The sequence below is a fragment of the Macadamia integrifolia genome, chromosome 9 (assembly GCF_013358625.1).
Source record: "Macadamia integrifolia cultivar HAES 741 chromosome 9, SCU_Mint_v3, whole genome shotgun sequence".
In the NCBI taxonomy this organism is placed as follows: domain Eukaryota; kingdom Viridiplantae; phylum Streptophyta; class Magnoliopsida; order Proteales; family Proteaceae; genus Macadamia; species Macadamia integrifolia.
This window is the reverse complement of record NC_056565.1, coordinates 10,067,933-10,091,180: the sequence shown is the minus strand read 5'-3', so window position 1 is coordinate 10,091,180 and position 23,248 is coordinate 10,067,933. Positions and strand designations below refer to the sequence as shown.

The window sequence follows — 23,248 nt, the reverse complement described above, 5'->3', positions numbered from 1 at the left end:
CCCTCCCATGACATTTGCTTGACAAGGATATAAAGGTACCCTGTAGAAGTATACAATATGTCTTCTCATAGAATAGGTGCACTTTAGGCCCCACAAGTCCCAAAAAATCCAAATTATCAACAACTTTTATCTTAAATTCAGTCCATTCAGAGCACACAAATGCTCACATTCTTGCTTTCAAGGGTAACATTAAGAGAAGAGGCAATCATCATGGAGCTCATAGGATCCAAAACTAAATGGGTCCAACCTAATGGCCCAAGCCAAAATTTACCATGACCAGATATTTTTAATAATATAAGATACACTTCTTTTGACATTTTTATCATCACTGAAAACAATACCATGCATTGTTGCATTTTGTCTATTCAAGCAGATCTCTTGCATAGTCAATTCCTAGGCAGGATCCAGGACTAATGATCATCTAAACATGATAATTTATTACAATCCCAGGCCCCTTTTGGTCCAGTAGCCCCAGACCAAAATGCTGCAGTAGATGTAGCAAAACAAAAAAAAAATGAGCTTTTCTTTTAAATTCACCAATTAGGCAGATTTAAGTTTATCTATAAATGGAAAGGAAAGAAAGAAACATGTTTACTGGGCCTTGTGGCATAGAGTAATCAGGCTGAAACTTCAAATATAAGGGGAGAGGAAGTGTTAAAATACGTGGACCACTTTTTGCCCTCGCACAGTGAATAAGATTATCCTTAAGAAGGTGATGTGAGACAATGTCTCTTACAACACAGGTTCAAGTGAATGCAGGACCTCGTCTCCTGAACCCATGACCTCCCACCCTGCTGCGGCACTCCCAACCCCTCCGGCCCCCCTCCCCCTCCCCTCAACTGCCGCTCTTGGACCCAGGTCGTCTCTTCCTCCCCTCTTCCTTCCTCATCCACGCCTCCCACCTCTGGCCATTCTCTCTTCTTCCACCCCTTATCCTCCCGTAACTCTATCCCTGTCGGTATTTGTCCCCCTGGTCTTCTCGAACCTGAAATCAGTCGGTGGAAGAATTGCGTCATTGGTTCCTTCCTTGGCAGCCGGCCTCCTTTCGCCATTGTCAAATCCTCCCTTCATAATCAACGGAAACCTTCCTGCCCTCTTTCCACTTTCATGCTTGACAATGGCACTTTCCTTTTCAACTTCTCTTCCCCTGCCGATAAGTCAATTGCAATAGATAGTGGTCCCTGGTATATAGGGAAAAAGCCGATCTTCTTGCGACAGTGGGATGAACGCACTTCTTTTCACCGTTTGGAACCATCCTCCATCCCGCTCTGGATTTCGCTACCCAATCTTCCACTCCACTTCTGGTGTGCCAAGGGGCTCAGCCGCATTGGATCAATCATCGGCAAGCCACTATACTCGATCCAGCTTCGGCTACAGTCTACCTCCGATGAATGGCTTGCCTCTCTCACCTTCGCCCCCTGAAGGTCCTGTAAAAGACCAGACATCTCTGAGGAAGAATACCAGACGCAAAAAAGGTAGAATCCTGCACATTCCGATCTCCAACTCCGACGATGCTCAGATCCCTGCAAGTACCGTGGGATCTTTGGAAGACCTAGTGGATAATAACCGGTTCTCTCTTTTGGCTTGCCCTGATGACCTGGATGTCATTGGGAACCTTCCACCAACCCTGCTCTCCCCCTGCGGATCTTCTGATCTTCTCGTACCCTCCTCTGAGACGACATCGGTCCTTGACCCTCTCCCTTCTGTCTCCTCAGCCCCTAAACCTCCGCCTCTCCTCCCTCTTCCTTCCTCTGACCCTGTTTCAAATAAACACTCTGACACGCTATCTCCCCCTCATCCCACGACTTATCCTATTAACCCAAACCTGCCGGTCCAACTTGAACCCCCCTTCTTCCCTCTCAACCAGTTCCTACCGGTCCAACTCCTATCCAAATTTTCTAAATTTCCATTAGACCACCCGCTCCATCCTACTAACCTCTATAACCCGAGCAAGACTACCCATTTCCTAACCGACCCAAACCCATCAACACCAACAACTGACTCTCTCGACCCACCTCACTGTAACCTATATTCGCCTCCTTTACCCATTTCCTCCTATCATCTATTGACCCACGACTCTATTGCACTGGAACCCCAGAACATCGCACTGCCACCTTCCAAGGCGCCCCTCTGCTCTACAACCGTGGCCTTGTCGTCGAATCCAACACTTCTGTCACCTCCGATGGCCACCCCCTGCCCTCTATCACTTCCGCCGACTTCTCCTACAAGACTATTACCGCTGCTATAGCCACTGCCTCTCGCCTCTGCTCCTTGCTCTGGCCTCCTGCTAGGTGCATCGGACCCCTTGCATTCTCTCGCCTTGGAAGGCGACAACTACGACTCTCTCGGTGTACAGCCCACTACTACCACAACCACCATCTCCGAAGTCCCGACTCACCTTATGGGGCTGCCGCCTGCCCTCTCCCTTACGCCTTAGAAGGCGTCATCTTCAACCTTCTCAGAAGCTCATGACACCGCTCCTCCCACCCTCACCACGCCTTGGAAGGCGTCATCTTCCACCTCCTCTGCTACTGCTACGACTTCTATATCATTGGCCACCACTGCCGATGATGGTTTCGCGGCCCAGAACTACAATTCTTCAGCTGGTGCTTCCCACCACTCTGGTACAAATGTCGTATCCCCTTCTGGGAATCAAGGTTCAACGAATGAGGTAACTCCACTTCAATCCAGGCTTAGATTGGTCCCCCTCAGAATTAGTGTGGCTGATCCTAAAAAGGTCTGTCTCCTCCAAACCCAAGGGAAACCCCAACCCCAAACCCACCCCTAAACACCCCCCCTCTTCTCTCAAGGAACACTCCCTACAGCCTAAGACCAAGCTCAGACTTCCCTCTAGCTCTACTGAGCCTTAGATGCCCCCTAAACCCCATCCTCTATGATCCCTTGGATTACATGGAACATCAGAGGGCTCAATTCCTCTGCCAAGCATGCATCCATCCGCTCTCGAATTAAATCTTCCAAAGCCACCATAGTCCGTCTCCTCGAGACCCGAGTCCTTGAGTCAAATGCACCTCGCATTCTTGCCTCCATTGCCCCCACTTGGTCCTTCCTCTCCAACTATTCTCATTCCCCTAACGGGCGCATCTGGATCCTTTGGAACCCTCTCCTTATCCACATTTCCCACTTAGCCTTCTCCTCCCAAGTCATCCAATTCTCTTTCTCTCCTCCTTCGGGCTCCCCCCTTTCGGTCTTCTCTGCTGTCTACGCCCACAACAGGGCCCTTGATAGACTCCCTCTCTTATCCGATCTCCTTTCCTTCTCATCTTCCCATTCCTCCTCCCCATGGGGAATTGGTGGTGACTTCAATGTGATAAGGGCCTCCCATGAGAAACTCGATGGGGCCCCTATGGATCCCACCTCCACTGACCCCAATGAATGCATCGAGGACATTGGGATGAACGATCTCCGTTGGTCTGGCTCTAAATTCACTTGGCATAATCGCCGTAGTGGACATGATAGGGTTGCTTGTAAGCTTGACCGTCTCCTTGTCAATGAGACTTGGCTCACCTCCTTCCCTGATTCCCATGCTAGCTTCGACCTCCTCAGCATCTCTGATTAGTCCCCCATCTCCCTCTTTGTTCAAACCCACATCTCCTTTGGTCCCAAGCCCTTTAAGTACTTTGATATGTGGTCCCTCCATGAGGGATTCCTCCCCTTAGTTAGAGACACCTAGGCCATTCCCACTCCTGTCTCTGCCTCCCCTCTCATTGCTTTTGCAAAAAAGCTAAAAAATGTCAAGATGGCCCTTAAATCCTGGAACAAAGATACTTTTAGCAATATCTCTGATCAGATCTCTACTTGCCAAGCGAAACTTGACCTTATCCAATCTCGGCTCCGGATTGACCCCCTCAATCCCTCCCTGGCCGAGGAAGAAAAATTGGCAGCCTCTGATCTTTCTTCCTGTCTTTCCCAAGAAGAATCCTTCCTCAGTCAAAAGTCCAGAATTAAATGGCTTGAACTTGGGGATTCCAACTCTGCTTACTTCCACCGCTCCCTCAAAGCCCGTACCAATACCAATTCCATCCCCAAACTCATCTCCCGCTCAGGTACTGAGCTCCTCTCCCCCTCGGACATCAATGCTAAAGCTGTCTCATATTTCGATGGCCTATTCAACCCCCTCCCCACCCCCTAATGCAGGAGTAGATTACAAGTAACTAACTCCACAGTTTATAACCCCAAACAATACAAATAGGAGCAAGAAACAAAGAAATAATACCATCAAATAATACAATACTCATATAAGAGCAAAACCAGCCCAAAACCCAACCCAATAGGAGAGAGAAAGACCTATAAAGCTGGAGAGAGAAAGGTGAGGCCAGGTCTGTGAGAGTCAGATTGAGCCGCACTTTTGTGTGTAAATAGTCCCTAGGGAGGGTACAAAAACCCCCAAATATGAAGGGCTTTTGACAGTTGGTTATGGAGTTTTGCGCTTTCTTGATTTTCAGACCTAGGAGAGAAAATGTGAAGAATTCTACAGAAACATCAACTTGTCTTCTTCAAATAACCTTCAAGGGAGGATCAAATGATCAATTGATCTTCTTAGAGTATAGAACCAGTCCTCCAAAGGATCTGTAGATCAGATCTCAAACTTGGGCAGCAATGAGGGTCGATTGGCTTCAAGAACAAAAACTCTTTGGCTGGCTGATTCTGATTTTGTATGCTTTGACAGGTCTGAACTTCTAATAACAATAAATAGAATATAAAAATAGAAAAAGAAGAATCGATGGAGGGTTGAGAAGGGTGAAAGAGAATAAAGGAATTGGTATCTCACCCCTCAGGTTTTGGGTATCACACCCCTCAAAGGTTTAGGCATCTCACCTCTCAATAACAATTTTTTTAGCTAAAGAGTAATCACTCAATAATTCATTCATTCAAATCTCCCTTTATAAGTACATAGGCTCCTCTATTTTTAGAGGGCAGAATAGCAATCAAACTACTACTAGGAGCTAGTTTCCCAATAGGACTAGACACTTCTACTACAACTATGAATTCAAAATAGGACTACGACTTGACTTTATGACTCCAACATAGAGTAGGACTAACTAACTAATAGTAAATATAGAACTTTACAACCAACCAAAGGCCTAATGGGCCTTTATTGAATTAAATAGCAACTAACTAAACTAATGAATTAAATCCCCTTTTTCTATCTTCCACCCATATTTTAGGCCCATTAAAGTGGCCAATTTCATAGAAAACCCATGGGATCAAAGCCCAACACATATATAACACAACCCAAGGCTTATTTGCAATAAAATAAGCCCAAGTGACTTATCTACATCACCCCCTCTCCAGTTCACCCCCCAACACCCTCAAAATATTCATTCCCAATCATCTCATTCCTTCCCTGCAAGCCATCCCTTCTGATGATGAGATCCTCTCCGCAGTCCTCCACCATAAAGCTAACAAAGCCCCGGATCCTGATGGCTTCAACATGGGATTTTTCTCCATTTGTTGGCATATCATCCGAGATGATCTTATCTTCGCCATCCGTAACTTCTTCATCAACCCCTCTCAAATGTCCGGCATCAACCACTCCTTCCTATGCCTCATCCCCAAGAAGGATGGGGCCCAGTGCATGTCAGATTTTAGACCTATCTCCCTCTGCAATCTCCTCTACAAATTCATTGCTAAGATCCTCGCCAATAGGATCCAGAAGGTGGTTGATTCCCTTGTCAGCCCAAATCAATTTGCCTTTATTGCTGGTCGAAGCATCTCGGATAACATCATCCTTTGCCATGAGATTGTCAGAGGCTTCAACCGCAAATCCCACTCCCCCCGGCCCTTCTGAAGATTGACATCCATAAGGCGTTTGATTCTATCCGTTGGGATTTTATATCCAATGTCCTTCAAATGTCCTTCCCCCGTCCTTTGTTCATTGGGTTAGTTCTTGCATTTCCACCCCTCGCTTCTTTGTCCTCACCAATGGTAGCCCGGCTGGCTATTTCTCCTCTATGGTGGGCATCTGCCAAGGATGTCCCCTTTCTCCTTTCCTCTTTTGTCTGGCTCTCGAAGTCCTCTCCCGCTCCATCCAGTCCTCCACTGACCAGCTCCTTATCTCACCCATCCCCAAATGTAGAGCACTTTCTCTTACCCACCTTGCTTTCGCTGATGATCTCATGATCTTCTCCAAAGCTGATCCTGTCTCTATCTCCAACATCATGTCCTCCCTCCACCTTTTTGAGTCCTTCTCTGGCCTGAAAATCAACCTCCTTAAATCTAAGCTCCTGGCCATCTCTGGTATTCCCCTAGGATCCCTTCCTGTCAGCTACCTTGGCCTCCCTCATCTCCTCCCGCCTCTCCCCTCACCACTGCTCCCCTATCATCGATTCCATCAGGAAAAGGCTCCACCTCTGGAAAGGTAAGTTCCTTTCCTATGCTGGCAAACTTGTCCTTATTCAGTCTGTCCTCCGATCCCTCTACCTTTACTGGTCAGGTATTTTCTTCCTCCCCGCTTCCACCTGCAAGGCCATTGATTCCCTCCTTTGTGCCTTCCTTTGGAAAGGTTCTGAAGCCACTAGATTCCTCCACCCCATTAGCTAGTCCAAAGTTTGTTAAAGGTGGTCTGGGTCTTTGAAAAATCAAGGACGTCAACTCTGCTGCTATCATCAAACTTATCTGGAAGATTGCTTCCAAGTAGCGCAGCATTTGAGTCTCTTGAATTTACTCAGTCCCTCTCAAAAATGACTCCATTTGGATTGTCCCCCCATCTTATGATGCTTCTTGGAGCTGGTGTGGTATCCTCAAATCCAGACCCTTGGCTCTCTCTGCCATCTCTTGCACTATCGGCAATGGCGCCACCACTTCGCTCTGGCTTGATCCCTGGCACCCTTTTGGTATCCTTCTGCCCTTAGTGACACCCAAAATCATCTCTTTCTCTGGCTCTTTTTGCTCTGCTACGGTGTCCTCCATCCTTTCCCACAATGGCTGGTCTCCCCCTCCTTTTCCTCCTCCCATGGTGGATCTTTGGACCTCCCTCCCTCCCATCCGCCCCGGTAATAGAGGATTTCAAGATTCTATTCATTGGATACCCTCCCTAATGCAGTAGTAGATTACAAGAAACAACACCAGCAGTTTATAACCCCAAACAATACAAATAGGAGCAAGAAACAAAGAAATAATACCATCAAATAATACAATACTTATATAAGAGCAAAACCAGCCCAAAACCCAACCCAATAGGAGAGAGAAAGACCTATAAAGCTGGAGAGAGAAAGGTGAGGCCAGGTCTGTGAGAGTCAGATTGAGCTGCACTTTTGTGTGTAAATAGTCCCTAGGGAGGGTACAAAAACCCCCAAATATGAAGGGCTTTTGACGGTTGGTTATGGAGTTATGTGCTTTCTTGATTTTCAGACCTAGGAGAGAAAATGTGAAGAATTCTACAGAAACAGCAACTTGTCTTCTTCAAATAACCTTCAAGAGAGGATCAAATGATCAATTGATCTTCTTAGAGTATAGAACCAGTCCTCCAAAGGATCTGTAGATCAGATCTCAAACTTGGGCAGCAATGAGGGTCGATTGGCTTCAAGAACAAAAACTCTTTGGCTGGCTGATTCTGATTTTGTATGCTTCAACAGGTCTGAACTTCTAATAACAATAAACAGAAAATAAAAATAGAAAAAGAAGAATCGATGGAGGGTTGAAAAGGGCGAAAGAGAATAAAATAATGGGCATCTCACCCCTCAGGTTTTAGGTATCACACCCCTCAAAGGTTTAGGCATCTCACCTCTCAATAACATCTTTTTTAGCTAAAGAGTAATCACTCAATAATTCATTCATTCAAATCTCCCTTTATAAGTACATAGGCTCCTTTATTTATAGAGGGCAGAATAAAAATCAAACTACTACTAGGAGCTAGTTTCCCAATAGGACTAGACACTCCTACTACAACTAGGAGCTAGTTTCCCAACAGGACTAGACACTCCTACTACAACTAAGAATTCAAAATAGGACTAGGACTTGACTTTATGACTCCAACCTGGAGTAGGACTAACTAACTAATAGTCCATATAGGACTTTACAACCAACCAATGGCCTAATGGGCCTTTATTGAATTAAACAGCAACTAACTAAACTAATGAATTAAATCTTGTTTTTCTACCTTCTACCCATAGTTTAGGCCCATTAAAGTGGTTCATTTCAAAGAAAACTCATGGGATCAAAGGCCCAACACATATATAACACAACCCAAGGCTTATTTGCAATAAATAAGCCCAAGTGACTTATCTACATCACTCCCCTTCGGGTCTATTCTCTTCCGCATCTGCTTGGAACTTCATTCGCTCCAAAGATCCCCTTATTCCATGGAAAAACATCATCTGGTTTAAAGGGCATATCCCTCGTCATAGCTTTACTGCCTGGCGAGCTCTTTCCTACTGCCTCCCTACACAGTCCTTCCTCAATCATCGTCACATCCAGGTCCCCACCTCCTGTTGTTTGTGCTAGAATGGTTCAGAAGATGTGGACCACCTTTTCTTCTCTTGTCCCTTCTCTACCTCCATTTGGAAAAAGGTCCTCCGCACTCTCTGGCCCTCACCCCGGCCCATTCTGGCCCTCCCTCGGGAATGGATCTGGATAGAAATGACCTTCAATGGCTCCACCATTTGTGATACAATCGGAAAGCTCGCCTTTTGCGCCACCATCAACCATCTTTGGATGGAACGTAACCTGCGTAGATGGACCACCAACTCCCGTTCCTTTGAAGGGATTTGGAAAACCATCTATTCTGATGTTAGTTCTAGACTCAGATCTTTGCGAATAGGCAAGGTTCGTGACAGCCCAAGGAACAAGCTTATTGTTGTCTCATGGGGCCTCCCTGCCACCACCATCCCCCCCCATTGATGTTCATTGAGGTTAGTTGCCAGGGGCTTGCCCTTCTGAGCCCCTCGGTTTTGTTCCCCTGTTGGTCCTCCCCCCCCCCTTTTTTTTCCCCTTGTACATTCTTTCTCCTCTTGGTATTGAATTATTCATTCACCCAAAAAAAAAATATTATCCTTAAAACTGCTGCAATTGAGCAATTTCAAATACCACATTGGCAAGATATACAGGTTAAATACATCTCTCATAATTACGGAAAGGCAAGACGAAACCAAATGAATAGCAAGTATAAAGACAGCCAAAGTGATAACCAATAAACAATTAAAAGCACACTCACCACTGCCACGAGCAAACCCCTTCATAATAATAGTGCATGACCCAACACAAGCCTTCTGTGTATTTTAGGACCTACCAAAGGAAAGAAATTGAAAATCATATTATAGCCTAAAGAGGAAAAAAAAGAAGTAAAACCCTTAACCCAACTACAATGAAGGAACACCCTTATTTGAAATAGTCAACTAATCAATTGAATGAAATAATATTTGAGGAAATTGCAAATGATATTTTCATAGACATGCTTTTATGCAATATAACAAGGACAATTCATCTTTTGACCCAACTCTAGGATTGAAGAAATTTAGTTGAACTGATTCTTTAAACACTTGTAATGACTATATAATTTAAGTTATTTGATTGTGTGCCAACACTATAATCTAATGGAATTCATCATGCAAGTTACCACCCTGATGAAAGGGACTGATGTCCATGAACATAACCCTATGTGGCTATGTCCCTAATATTTATCAAATAATATTGAGACAAACGAATTAGTTAGATCACATTAAAGAAGTGAGAAGCTGTAAAGCACCAAACCTCCCATGATAAAGCACTCACTCCCTCCACCAAAGAGTATGCACTCAGCATGTAAAATTGATGTGGTATTCTAATCACCTAGGGGATTAGGGTTGGGAAACCTCATGTAAATCCAGGATCGCAAAGATTAGGCACTCAAAAGATCCCAGAATTTAGCAACTACCAGAAATAGAAACTCCAAAAATAATAACTCAAATTTAGCAGTTGCTGAAATTAGAAACTAGATTTGGAAAGTTCCAAAAATAGAAAGCAATATAGATGTATAGTACTGAAAATAAAAACTGGAATCAGAAATTAGACCTTTAATGGAAAAGGTTCAAAATTAGAAACTGAGATTAGTATCTACAGAAATTTAGAAATTAAATCAAGGAATAACAAGTGAACCAATTCACCCAAAAAAAAAAACTAAGTGAGAACCATATTAGAAGCACATAACAGACTTAGTAACCAAGCGGTACTGAAATGGAAAGTGAATCAGAATTAGTAACTTGCTGTAAAAACAGTAGTAGAGAGGGTTATCAGTGTTGTAACAGCACTCAAGACCAAGCAGTAAACTGCCAAAAAAACAGTGACACAATGGACTAATGGTAGGCTGTATTAGCTGTAGAAATCCAGGTCTGAAACTCAGAGGAACAATGCTAATAGGAATCAGAATAACACTTCAAAGGATAAACAGAAACAGCAAATAAAATACACAAGATGGAAAAATATTCCGAATCTGACCTGTAATGGAAGAAGGAAAAGAAGATATATGATATAAGAGAAAAAAATAATAACATGTGTTAGGCCTCTCACCTAAGCAGAGAAGTAATCGCACGAACTCCAGCCTCGGCATCCCACCAAGGCTTCCCTACTGCATCCCACAAAACCATGCTCCGTCTCTCACGGAACTCAGAAGCTCAAGGCTAAATTATTTCTCAAATTAATGGTAGTGGCCCTAGTGGGTATGATCCCCTACTCTTTATTTATAACTTCATGGAGACAAGCAAAACACAAAATCCCTATGTATGGTAGGTAGAATCCAATTAAGCCTATCAATCCATTCTTGGTCCAGTTTGATGGCCTGGTTTGCTGCGGGCCTTCTTGTTCTTTTGACCTACATCAAAAATACTCTAAAAAACCAGTAGTAAGCACTAGAACAGCTTGTTTGAGCTACATATTACATCAAATTGATTGCTACATCAAAGAAAAACTCAAAGGGGAAATCAATGTATCTCAGGTGTTTCATGGAAGAGGCTTTCCGGAGACCCAAAATCACCAATCCCAACAAATGAATCACTATTCATGAAAGGTCTAATGAGTGCAACTGAGATGTGATCTATTAGTAGGCATAATATAACGGCAAATGGTTCCGAACCCCCACCAGAATATGACAAGAAACAAGAATCCCGGCAGGCACCAAGGATTCAATGGTCAGGGTCTCTTCTTGCCAAGACAACCATGGTTACTGTTAATCTAACCATAGTTTCAAATTTCAATACCCAAAAACTTAACTCTAAAGCTATTGAACCAAGTTAATTCAATGACCAAATAGTTGACAATGGTTTCTTAAATAAAAAATTCATGGGAAAATGATGTAAACGATGTACACACTGCCGGTAGTCCCTGACCATTTGTGCTTCTCTGTATAAAAATCATGAAGCACTCCCTCCCATGCACCCATTGGCTTGGTGCAGGAGATGCTAATACACACAGACAGCATGTAGATCCCTCCCTCAAAATTTAATATAAAACTTATACATATTTTCTTAGAGAAGTGTAAAGCACCCTATGCACAGGCTGCCTTTTCTCATGAGATTAATATAAATTACTTTATGGTAACTGATAAAACAAAGTCACTGACAAATACAAAACAGTCACTTAGTCGATGGTAAAGGCTTTGTACTTATAACAACTTGTTTACAAGTCCTGCACAGTGCAATTACTTATTCTCTCCATTTTCGGAAATGCAACAATGTGGACTTGTACTTGTGAATCAGTACCAAGTCAAGTGGTGAGATGGAAAAGTCAGCTTATCCAACATGGCCAAGCTAATTTAAGCTACTCAAAATCTGATCAAGTCCAGTTGTCTCATTTAAGTTGCTAATTGACACCTTAAGTTTCAGATCAATGAATAACACATTCAGACCAGCCAGCCCCAACTCCAGTCAACCCCTAAAGCATTGATAAGTTATAGACCCGTAATCCATAATATCAGATATACATGTACAAGCTCTCCAAAAGCATCTCGCTCAAGGCATTCCAAATCATAGTCATGGCACGTAGGTCCTATACCCAAAAACATCCTAAGATTTAACAGTTTTACACTACAGAAAGTTTCAGCTAAATGACTAGCAACTTGGTGTCCCAGATGGTGGGAAGAACAGTGCTCTACTGGTGGACTATGATGGGCTGTATCAATTTCCATATGAATTCTACAGAAGCTTGGGAAATCTACTCGTCCAAAAAAGGGGGAAAAATCAGAGCCAACTCATCTCAATTATAGTTTTCAAACAGCCAACCGAAATACAAGTATCCATGTTGCAGTGCTATGCTGAAGACATGATGTCACAACAGACCTACAACTATATGTAAAATATAATGAATAAACAGAAAAAAAAAACACAAAAACTGCTAAGAAACATTCATAAAAGCTACAAAGAGTGAAATGGGGCTACAATGGTTAAAGATAAGAGACATGATGCTTCCTTCCTATTTCAGTTCATTTAACTTACAACATCCTTCCGTATTGCTTCAAGTTCATCGGGGGATTTTGCAGAAAACTTTTCTTCATAATACCTATCTTTCCACCCCGGCTCTCCCAATTTGACCTGATAACATGGAAAATCATACCACAACTTAGGAACACCCATTAGTGGTAGCACTCAAGAAGAAAATGAATTAAATGCACATAAACCCCACTTTTTTAGAGGACTGAAATTAATTAATGTAAATATCATATATTGAACGATTTAGATAATAAGCTAAGCATCTGCAGATTTAAACCTTGTCTTCTTCAGGATTATCAGAGTTAAAGAGGTCAGCCTTCTCACGCAGCAACTCCTTAAGCTTCATTTTCAATTCCTCCTTGTTTTCACATACCTAACAACCAAGACAGTGGGGAAGGTTAACACTTTAAACAGAATAAAACCCATGAAGATCTATCTGTTCTCATCACTCGCCAGTAAAGGATAAATAAAATAATAAAAACATTAGCTTGCAATAAGTACCACTAGTTCCAAATTTTAGCTTACAGAAAAACAACTGACTCAGTCAAAATTATATCAAAGCATCTTCCTATTTGAAAAAAGACATACTTCTACTTCTCCGTTAAGACTATTTTCAGCCTCAACAATGGCAGCACCAATGGATGACCCTGAAGACAAGCGTGCAACTTTTCGGGCTTGAAAATTAACTTCTTTTCTATCAGGTGCTGCAGATTTCTTGCCCTTAATATTGAGTGCTGACAGAACCATGGTAGCTTGACCAAGTTGGTTTTCATTTCTTATAGATATGGAATTCCCTGCACTGTAACTGGATCCTGTTTGTTGATATGGTGAAGGTACAGGAGCAGAAGCAAGACGAGAACCATGATAACGGGCAACTGGAACTGCAGAATCAGTTCCACATTGAGGTTCAGCGTCATCTCCTCTCTTTGCTTGTGCCTTTTCTCGCTTAATTCTTTCTTCCTGCCGCTGAAAATTAAACCAAGAACTTGAATAGAACTGAAAATCTGCACCTTGAACCCCCTTCCCAGTAACAGAGCTAACCTGATGTAAGCGAGCTCTTTTCTGGAATATTTTATCTTCATAGGATCCCACTGCTTGAATGAAATGCTCTACCCTGCTCAAATTTGGCTAGAACAGGAGGAAACACGACCCAGAATAAGAATTAAGCATGCCATGAAAGTGACACAAAATAAATGCGGCCACCATGAGTGGGCCTGCTTATGGCAGACAAATCCAACAAAAAATATGATCAAATGAATACCTTGTTTGATTCGGTCAAATAGCCACCCATTGCCCCAAACTCCTTTTTGTACACAGCGATTAGTAAGTTGATTGCACCCTAAACACAATGGGAAAAACGCTTTTTCAAAACCCTAAGAAACCTCAGTTTCTCATTTTAAACAGGATCGAAGTCTTCAAAAAAGAACAATGGAAATATTATTAACCATGTTTATAATTTTATTCAGGCATCCTTTTATCCCTCTTTCTTCCCTTCATAGGAAATGAATTTCTTCAATATCGACGTAAGAATTAATTAGCCAAAATTTGATTCAAATCACTTTTTTTCATAAATAAATGAAAATAGAATTTTAACGCTACATTCACTCAAAATCATAGAATAATAATTAACAGAAATGGAGATAGATATACATACATACATACATATATATAGATAGATAGAGAGAGAGAGAGAGAGTATCAAACCTCACGAATCTCCAGTGTGGGCATATGTGGCAGAAAATCATTGCCGACAAAGAAACATAGGAATATAAAATCATCCACAAGGCATTCAAAATCAATCTCAAATGGAGGGTTGGTTATCCGCATTTCATATTCCAAGTATTCTCGAAGAGTCCAAATGTTGAGAAACTGCAGAAAGTGGAGTTCAGGGGAGCAAGCTTGAAAGAATTTTGAAAAAAGAAAACAACAATACAATAAAAAATAAATAAATAAATAAAAATAAATATATAAAAAGTTGTCAAGGACCATCATCCTATGCCCTACAAAGACTTCAAAGCAAAGTATCAATCCAAATGTACCTGGTAAGGCTTTTTGGCCACTGTAGCCCCTTCACCTTTCTCATCAAACTCTCCCGACTTTCTCTTTGCTTTTCCTTCACAATCAGCCGCTAAATGGCCCATTTGGCCACATAGAAAGCATTTGTCTTGTTGTCCAGGGGTGAAAACAACCTGGAAGTTGTCATTTAGGAGTGCAAACTATCAGCAGGTCATCTTGAAAAGAAAAAAAACAAATATGCAAGCGCTTGCACAAATCTTACAAGAAGGGCGAAAAATGACAATGAAGTTTCCAAATATGATTACTTATCAATAATGTAAACATTTCGTAAAGGCAACAAATAATATAGGGTTCACTGCAAATAATATAGGCTCACTGTTGTGTCCTGGGGTATGCCCCTGTACCTAGTGCAGCCTTCTGTCCCCATCCCTTGATGGGATTTTGCTACTTTGTTTAGTTTGTCGCTAGTTTTGTCCCCTTCCCCTAAGGGCACCTGTATATTTTCTCTTTTCCTCTTTGGAAATGAATTCAATATCCACCCAAATATATATATATATACAACGTAAATTTATATCAACTACACCTTAGTTTGGATTCTCCAAACACATCTTTCCCTTATCGGTGTTGTGTGATTCACTAAATTTCTCTGAGATCTTTCAAAATGCACCAATTTCTGTTACAGCATCAATCAATCCACTAGAAGTCTAAAACAACTGGGATGGGAGGTAATATCTTTATGATTAGTGCCTGCAGGTCATCTCCTGTGGTTAACTTTCTGAGAGAAGGAGTTGCTTATCTTTTGGCAGCTCATCTCCAGGAAAAATGCATGCTCTCAAAGTCATAGCTGGCAAGGCGCCTTAGTCGCCTTATTGGTGTTACCTTACATCCAGGCCCCCTCCAACGCCTTGGGTTGCCTAGACCCTTCGACAACTATGCTCTGGATTTTGAGAAATTTCTCGTCTTTCCAAGAGTTCATAGGAATCTACTAGGATGAACATTGCCAACTTCAAATATCAATTCAACGAGCTGTTCTCCATTCAATTCTTCTGACTCCTTGATGGAGGGATTGCAGGGGGGGGGGGGGGAGGAAGCTCGTCTCAAATTTGTGCCTGGAAGCCAGTTTCATGATGGTGCAAACATATTTTGATCACCATGTTTTCATTGGAAGTGTTCCCAACTATTGACACACCATCCACATAATAAAAAGAACATCCCAGTGCACGAGGCTCCCACTTCTGCAGGGTCGGGGGGGGGCAAATGTACACATAATAAGGATCAAAATTTCAAATCGCCACATCAGGTGCAACATGGTCAAAGAGAATACTGACCACACTTTTCAGTTCACTCTCGTTATGCTCAGAAAGTGTGGAGCCTCTTACTTCAGCATGACTATGGTTAGCCCAAGGGCCTGTTCAGAGCTAAAAGACAAATCCTTTGGAAGATCCTTAGCTTTATTATTCATCAGGGTGGTCTTGGGGGGAGGAATGTGAATAATTTTCTAACATCCATCTATCAAATTATAAATGTTTTAGATTTAAGGAAAATCTGCTTCAAGAAGATGAAGTGTCAGATTTCATGTGCTATTCAACTAGGCTTTTTCAAATTGAAGAAATATAGAGATTTCAAGCATGATGATCTGCTGAATTTGGGAGATTCACAGATCAGTACTCAGCCTTTGTCTTGATCAATGCCTAGGACTAGCAATGGGGAGGATTTGAGGCAGGGATCACCAAGATCATACCCAAACCCTCATTACAAAACCATACCCACACCACCCCAACAGACATGCATGGACATCACTCGATTTTTACAAGGTAACAGACGGGCGGGGTCCTGAGGTGGGGATTGGAAGGTACCATGGGTTTTTCAAACCCCCCATACACAACCTTTAAGATTAAATTCAAACCATATACCCAAACCATTAGGACCAGTGCTGAAAGAACAGCTGACACCATTCAATTTTGTGTACAGACATAAGGAAAAAAGCATAAAGTAAAAAGTACATATAAGCAAAGTTTTCAAACTTTTGGGACAATCCCCCAGTCTCTTTTGTGTTATAATGTTATATATTCCCCAACCCCTCGAAATTTTGGGACCAAAAGGTGGTCCATACAAGATTTCAACCCCCCTGTCTTCATATTGTAATCATTTTACCAAAATTACCCTTCTTTGGAATTTAAAGCATCAGTGCACTAACCTCTCTCAATATTGAAAAGTGCACTTCATGCGTAGCCAGAGCCAACATTATCAAATCTGCATCCTGTAGTAAAAAATCATAAGTTTAACTAGATCAAGCCCAACAAAATCACAATAAAGACACCAAAAAGCAGATTCAGTGAATCTACCAAAGGAAAACGCATACCAAACCATATAGGCAGTGGCGTGTATTTGGATCATAACCAGGAAGATTTCTCTGAAGGCGGATGTACGACATAATTTTGTGTTCCCCTTCACCAGGAACATTTGCATCCGAAAGGAGAACCTTCAAAAGAATCAATTAATCAGCAAAAGCCAGGATAAATTTTATTAAGAATTGCAGAAGAACCAATAGATATAAGTAGCAAAGTATTGGAGGAAGATGAACCAAATCAAGGACAAAGTTTTGGAGGAACACTTGCATTAAAAAGGATAACCTTCGAAAATCAATTAGGTTGCGTTCGGTAACGTTCTAGAAAAACGTTTCTGGAGTTTTTCATTCCCATAGAACGAAAAAACGGAATAAAGCGTTTGGTGCATTTATGGTGTGTTTCATTTTTTTTTAACAGAAAGCCAAAAAAAAAAAACCGGTAGAAACGAGAATTTACGGAACAACAAAAGGCAGTTCTGTCGTTCCAGTTTCGTTCCAAAGAAAAAGGGCATTTTGACACAAACTGAAATTTCCGTTTTTGACACGAAACGTCGTTTCTGGAACAGAAACGTTACCAAACGCAGCCTTAATAAGCAAAAGCCAGAATTATTTTTATTAACAGATGCAAAGAAGATTCAAAGATACAGTAAGCAAAGTATTGAAGAAAGATTAGCTAAACCAACGGAGGAAGCTTGGCTTAACAAATACCTTAATGTCTCTCCATCCAGGGTCATTGTTTAGTCTGAGATGAATGTAATACTGCAGTGCAATCGACAAAACAGCCATGAATTCAGTCCCAGGAGTGATAACATTGGAATCAAAAACTTGTGACTCCTGTTTTGGAGGTAGCTTTCTGCCCTCCTTCTCAAAGTCTTGCCGTAACCGCTCTTCTTCTGCTGCCTGGACAGGAGACAGTTACCACTCAAAAAACACAATGTACTATACCTTAAAAACTAATGAAGAAATTATCTACGTGCACCTACCACTTCTGCTGCATCTTTGGCAGCTCCGAAACGCCTAGAACGTTGCTGATTCATTTTAGCCCTTGGAGCTACACCATCTACAGTTGTTTTCAAGTAATTAGTATCAAGCATATTAGATAACATATATCATCAGCATAAAAGTCAGAAGCAGCCAATGATGAAACTCACCAATAGCCATGTACAGAAGCTTCCGTGGTCGCACCATCACAAAGAGTCTATCAATGTAATCAAATATGCACTGGAATACCTCCTCAAAAGTGGTTGGAGAAGGCTGAATAAATTTAAATCAATTAGTTGTAACATGTGTGTGTGAACAATTATTAAAACTGAAATGAAAAGCTCCAATACATCCATTTTCAGGCATTGAACAATCAGATTTTTTTCTCATCCAGTGGATATAAGTAAGGTCACTTGTAAAGCACAAAAGGGAGATCCACATGCCACATATTAGCTCCAACAACGAATGAGAGCATAGTAATACTTAAAGATGATAATTTATGCAAAACAATTCAATGAGTACAGAAATAGAAGACACCAGAATAATAAGTAAACAAGTAATCTGGAAAAGCTTACAGCGGATCACGGGAGAAAGTTTTGGGTATATTAAAAAAAGACGCAAGGTTGAATCCACAATTGACCAAAAATAAAGTTTACAGACAATTTTTCATGCCAATGAATCACTTAATATAATTGTCATTCTAATCAATGTGCCTAAAGTGATTACTGCACTAGGGCGTCATTCTAGACTCTTTGATGGGGCAAGCTTGTCCATGTGAGCTAAGACTCAATAAACAACTATCTGATTGACTAGAAAGATCTCCTATGATTGTGACCCAGTTCAGATTTGCACACCTGACTCTCTGAATACTTTATTTTGAATTTTTTAACAACTAGTTTGAAGTCAAGACTTTAGGACTCATCTATCAGGTAAGTACTAAGTTGAAGAAAAATGCCAGATCTCAAACACTTTATTTTGAATGCTGTTCAGAGTTAAGACTAAGATTCCTCAATTGGATAAGTTGGAGGAAATTGGTGTTTTCATGGAGGTGAACCTAGGGTTTGGGCAGATCAATAAGTTAGGTTTCAAAGTAACATCTCTGATTAAAGTCATCCACCCTATGGGAGTTGTTTTCCAGGAAACCATACACAGGACCAGATGGTGGGTCTACAAATAAGTTTCTTCATATGGCTGTCAGTGACTAAATAAAATACCATCCTGGAAAACCTTGTGAGTTGGGTTATGATCTATCTGAATTCTAAAGCCCATATCATCTTACGCTCTGCTCTTTTAAGGAGTTTATGAGCTGCTATGCTTTCCAGACTTACGGTTGATTTCACTATGCCAAAAAATACAGAGGAAGAGATTTGTGGTGGAGGGTCGGTTAGAGAAGAGGGGAAATCTGAGATGAAACTCAGAGTTCCAGGAAGAAAGAGAGTCACGACACACTCACCTTGAGAAAAAACCCAATTTCAACTTTGTAATTTAAAAAAAGTCTCTCGTTGGGTGCATGCAAGTATATAAAGAGAAAAACAAAGAGTCCTAACAAGACTCAAACTGAAACTAACTTGCAACCAAAATTTATCTCTCCATCTCCTATTCCTATGTGACTCATTCAAAACAAAACATGATCACAAAAAACACATAAATACTAACTAAACTACTACCAAGTACCAACCCTTATTAGACCAAAAAGCCGGGTTGGGCTGGTTTTGTCTGGGTTTTGGGTTTCAAACCTGGTCATATTGGTCCAACCTGAACCAGTCAAGTACTACTGCATCAGGTTGTGTGGTAGAGAAGAGAAGCACCCCACCCCCCACCAAAAAAAAAAAAACTTTTCACAATATATCCTTTCTGGTAGGAAAAGAAGATCAGGTGGGGAACCTCTCCGTGGCTAATGTCCTGCCCCCTCTTAGATGGAGTGCAAGGCAATGGAGTAGATTATTCTTGGATTGGGATTTAAAACCCATATTCTTCTTGAAAAGCATGGGTCCCCAAATCCCTCTACTTCAATTCCTAAAAACCTCTTTGTATTATCCTCTTCACCCATGTGTGCACCAAAAATGGGGAAAAAATGACAAACAAAACACCACATGTGTAAGAGCAGAGTTTATCCAGCAGGAAGCATGACACAAAGCTGCTGCTTTAAGCACATGCAAACCAGTCAATGCCTAGTAGACTGACTGACTGCCAGAAACTAGATAATGAACTTTCAATTGTAGTCCATCAACTACCAAACGCCTCCCAACTATTACCTCAGTCAATTGGTGCATATAAAATGCCTAATCAGTCGCAGTAGGTGCCTAAAGTACACCATAACCAACCAAATGACCAATAATATACTGTGGGTTCAAAGATCTGAACCTCACAACAAATAGACAAGTCAGTATTGAGTGGATTGATTCGCTTGTTTCCGTTATGTCACCCCTAAATGAAATTCAAAGTCCTAGTCAAGTTGATGCAGATGCAAAACATGGGAGAAGAAGAGAATGAAACAGCCTACAGTTTAGGATTCCTAGCATTATTAGGAATCTAAAATCTGCCAGGTCGAGGGGTTATTTTGTTAAGAGTATTTTTATTTTCTGATTGTAATTAATCCAAATTATTCTTGGCTGGATTAGGGGTGGTTAGTTTTTTGTCCGGTTTTGATTTTTTATTAGAAGTCCTAGGTCAAATAGGACAGTAGAGTAAAATGGTCGAAAGGTAGTTCTTTAGTTCTATTTTGTTTCTGTTTTTCCTTTTAAGTTCAGGATTGAGTCCAGTCAGTACTATCCAAGTACTGATTTGGTCTGTTCAAATCTTACAAATATGAGCAAAGCCATACAGCCACCCAACAATTTGTTGACTGAAGCTCACTTTTCTGCAACTGTGGTTCTGTGGTTTCAGAGCAACCTGAGTGGATTCTCAGTTACTTGGTGGATTCCAAAGTGAGCAGTACCATACATATCTCCTATCTTCTTATTCTAATCATAAAAGTCAGAATTCTTCATCTTGCATACCTGTGGTTCCCTTCTTTTCTTCTAAGTTTCAGGTTGCTTTCTTCCTCCATATCCCCTTACATATTGGTTTAATTTACCTCAAATTTCATTCACTAGTTCCTAATATTATTTCCTATGAAATTCTGAGTTTGTTCTTAAGGAATACTGGTCACCAGTCAGTTCTAGTTCTGCTATTAGTTTTCCTACTAGCACCAAGAGTCTCTATTCTGTGACCAGATTTGCTTCAACTTTGAAACATAAACATCTGGGTATCAGATCTCTGGGTTTCAAGCTATATTTCTCAGTTTAAACTTCTGAAATACTAGTTCTAGTACTGCTACTCTGTTTTCCTAGTAGTACTAGGAGTTTTCTTTGCAAGCTTCTGTACTGTTCTGTTTTAAGTGATACGGACAGACCAATTCTATTACTAGAGAATACTACTTGACTGGGAAATCAGACCTATCTGGTCTCTCTGCTTCGAGTTATTGAACTTCTCCATGTTTAGCCTTATTCCTCTGTTTTGGTGATCCTGGCTCTGGTAGACAGTTCTAGAAACTCTCTTTTTGAAACTGTACTTGCATTACAAATCCACCAGAACTCTTCCCATAATCCATAAAATACTTTTACATACAATGCTAGAAAAAGAAAACCTGGGAATTTAATACTTTGACGTAGTTTCGCCAGCACAAACTTTCCCCATAATCTAATTCTACCTCCTCTAACCACATCATTCTTGACATACTGAACATGAGATTCCAATAATACTTTTTCAAGTCAGAAGAGAGCTCAATAGTTTTAGCTTGTTCTGGCCTGATAGGGATAGTAAATCCAGTAGAGCACAAAGCTCTCAATTCAACATAGCCTTGACTTAGACATCCCTCTTGTTTATGACATGTTGATTGATAATAAGTATTCATTACATTCAATAAACGCAGTCACTAGTCTCCCAAGTACACAATTGAATTAAAAGTATACGTAACAACACTTTAGACAATGAGTTAATCTACGTTGTTGCTACGAAATTTATGCATTTGGATCTTACTCGCGTTCTTCTATTTCAATTTTAATTGGTCCACGTTAGGCAGCACCTTGGCTCTCTTGCACGTCTCCTCTTCTAATAAATTATAGTAGATTATCACACAAGTAATGGAGGGAGGGAACCTATGGTTGAACTCCCTAAAGTGGTATGACTGGATTAGACCAAAATGTTTTGCATACTACATTTTATACACCATTACGTGTATAGCAGTTCATTCGATCTCTTGTTCTGTTTTACCGAGTGACAAAAAAAAAAAAAAAAAAAAAACTAGCTATTCATCAATTCCAGCGAGTAAAATTAGATGAGGTAGGTGCACACTACTCTGCTGCAATGAATTACATAAAGTAATCAAAATGAAAAGAGATGAATGAGTATAGAACAAGAGAGGGAGAGGTACATACGCGGTCCTCGGGATGAAAACAGGGATGAATGATCCCGTTCATGTCGAGATAGAGATTGTCAAATTCGATGTTGTTAGGGTTAGGCTTACTGGTGTCGACAGGAATAGAAATGCCTTCCATCTCGACTGGTTGTTCTTCCACAACGTCTACCACCACCATTGGATATTTTTCCGCCAACCATCTATAGAACGCCGGAACTCCCATGATCTACCGTTCGACCTCAGGCTTCAACTCTTGATGCTCCTTAGAAGATGACCTAAAATTCCTAACACTCTTATTAGATTCAAGGAGACAGGTATTGGAGAGGGAAGGAGAAGAAGCTTAGGAACGTAAAGAGAGTTCGGAATATTCCAAAGGAATTTCAAAGTTACTCCTCTTCGACACGGAGGAGGAAAAGCATTCCCACTTTGCTTGTTCTGGGTTATATAGGTTTAGGGCTTTAGCACGTCTCGAGTGTTCCTTTGCGACGGTGGAATTATATATGAGGGGAAAATCGTAATTTCGCAAGAAAATCGGTTTGTACGTTCCGGTAATGAAACCGTTATAAAGCACTGTGAACAAAATATCTGAGGGTACCTGTCACTTGACAACCGATAGTACCGGTAGATATTTTGGGATTTGGATACCGTTTTGAACTGGAAATTTAACTGATTAGACCAGCTGGCAAGGATCCTATCCATCCATGATCCATCCCATCCGCCTTGTTCGATTTGTTTGCTTATATTATATTTATCTTATCGCTTCTTTAAAAAAAAAAAAAAATCTTATCGTTCCTACCAAAAATAGAAAGAACATCTTATCTTACATTTTGCTCCTGAAATCGTCCTTTATCATTTTTGTAGTTTTATGTTCTGTTGGCAAAGCTAAAAATGGGATGGTACACTTTATCTCTAAATAGGTAATCTCTCTTTTCTATTAGGCTATGTTTGGTAGCCAAGAGAAGAAAAGAAAGGAAAAAAGAATCTAGAAAAATAAATAAATAAATAAAAGAAATGAAATGGTAAGAAAATAAAAAGATTATGTATGTTTGGCTACCAAGAGAAGAAAAGAAAAGAAAAGAAAAGAAAAAA

The 23,248-nt window shown here is 41.0% G+C and overlaps 1 protein-coding gene across 2 annotated transcripts in view; it reads right to left on the bottom strand.

The window, feature by feature from the left end:
• The window catches only part of LOC122089812 (5'-3' exoribonuclease 3-like), a 30,415-nt gene extending 7,805 nt beyond the window's left edge, over positions 1–22,610 (bottom strand). For both annotated transcript variants that reach the window (XM_042659502.1, XM_042659503.1), the window contains exons 1-14: positions 22,179–22,610; positions 17,931–18,033; positions 17,763–17,839; positions 17,488–17,679; positions 16,795–16,914; positions 16,630–16,692; positions 14,456–14,605; positions 14,121–14,285; positions 13,678–13,755; positions 13,458–13,544; positions 13,005–13,382; positions 12,694–12,789; positions 12,423–12,518; positions 9,173–9,243 (exon numbers count right to left, since the gene is read on the bottom strand). In XM_042659502.1, coding sequence (XP_042515436.1) covers positions 9,173–9,243; positions 12,423–12,518; positions 12,694–12,789; positions 13,005–13,382; positions 13,458–13,544; positions 13,678–13,755; positions 14,121–14,285; positions 14,456–14,605; positions 16,630–16,692; positions 16,795–16,914; positions 17,488–17,679; positions 17,763–17,839; positions 17,931–18,033; positions 22,179–22,382 — 1,880 coding nt within the window. In that variant the 5' untranslated portion in view covers positions 22,383–22,610. The remainder of the gene's footprint in view (positions 1–9,172; positions 9,244–12,422; positions 12,519–12,693; positions 12,790–13,004; positions 13,383–13,457; positions 13,545–13,677; positions 13,756–14,120; positions 14,286–14,455; positions 14,606–16,629; positions 16,693–16,794; positions 16,915–17,487; positions 17,680–17,762; positions 17,840–17,930; positions 18,034–22,178) is intronic.
• Between the last annotated feature and the right edge of the window lie 638 nt (positions 22,611–23,248).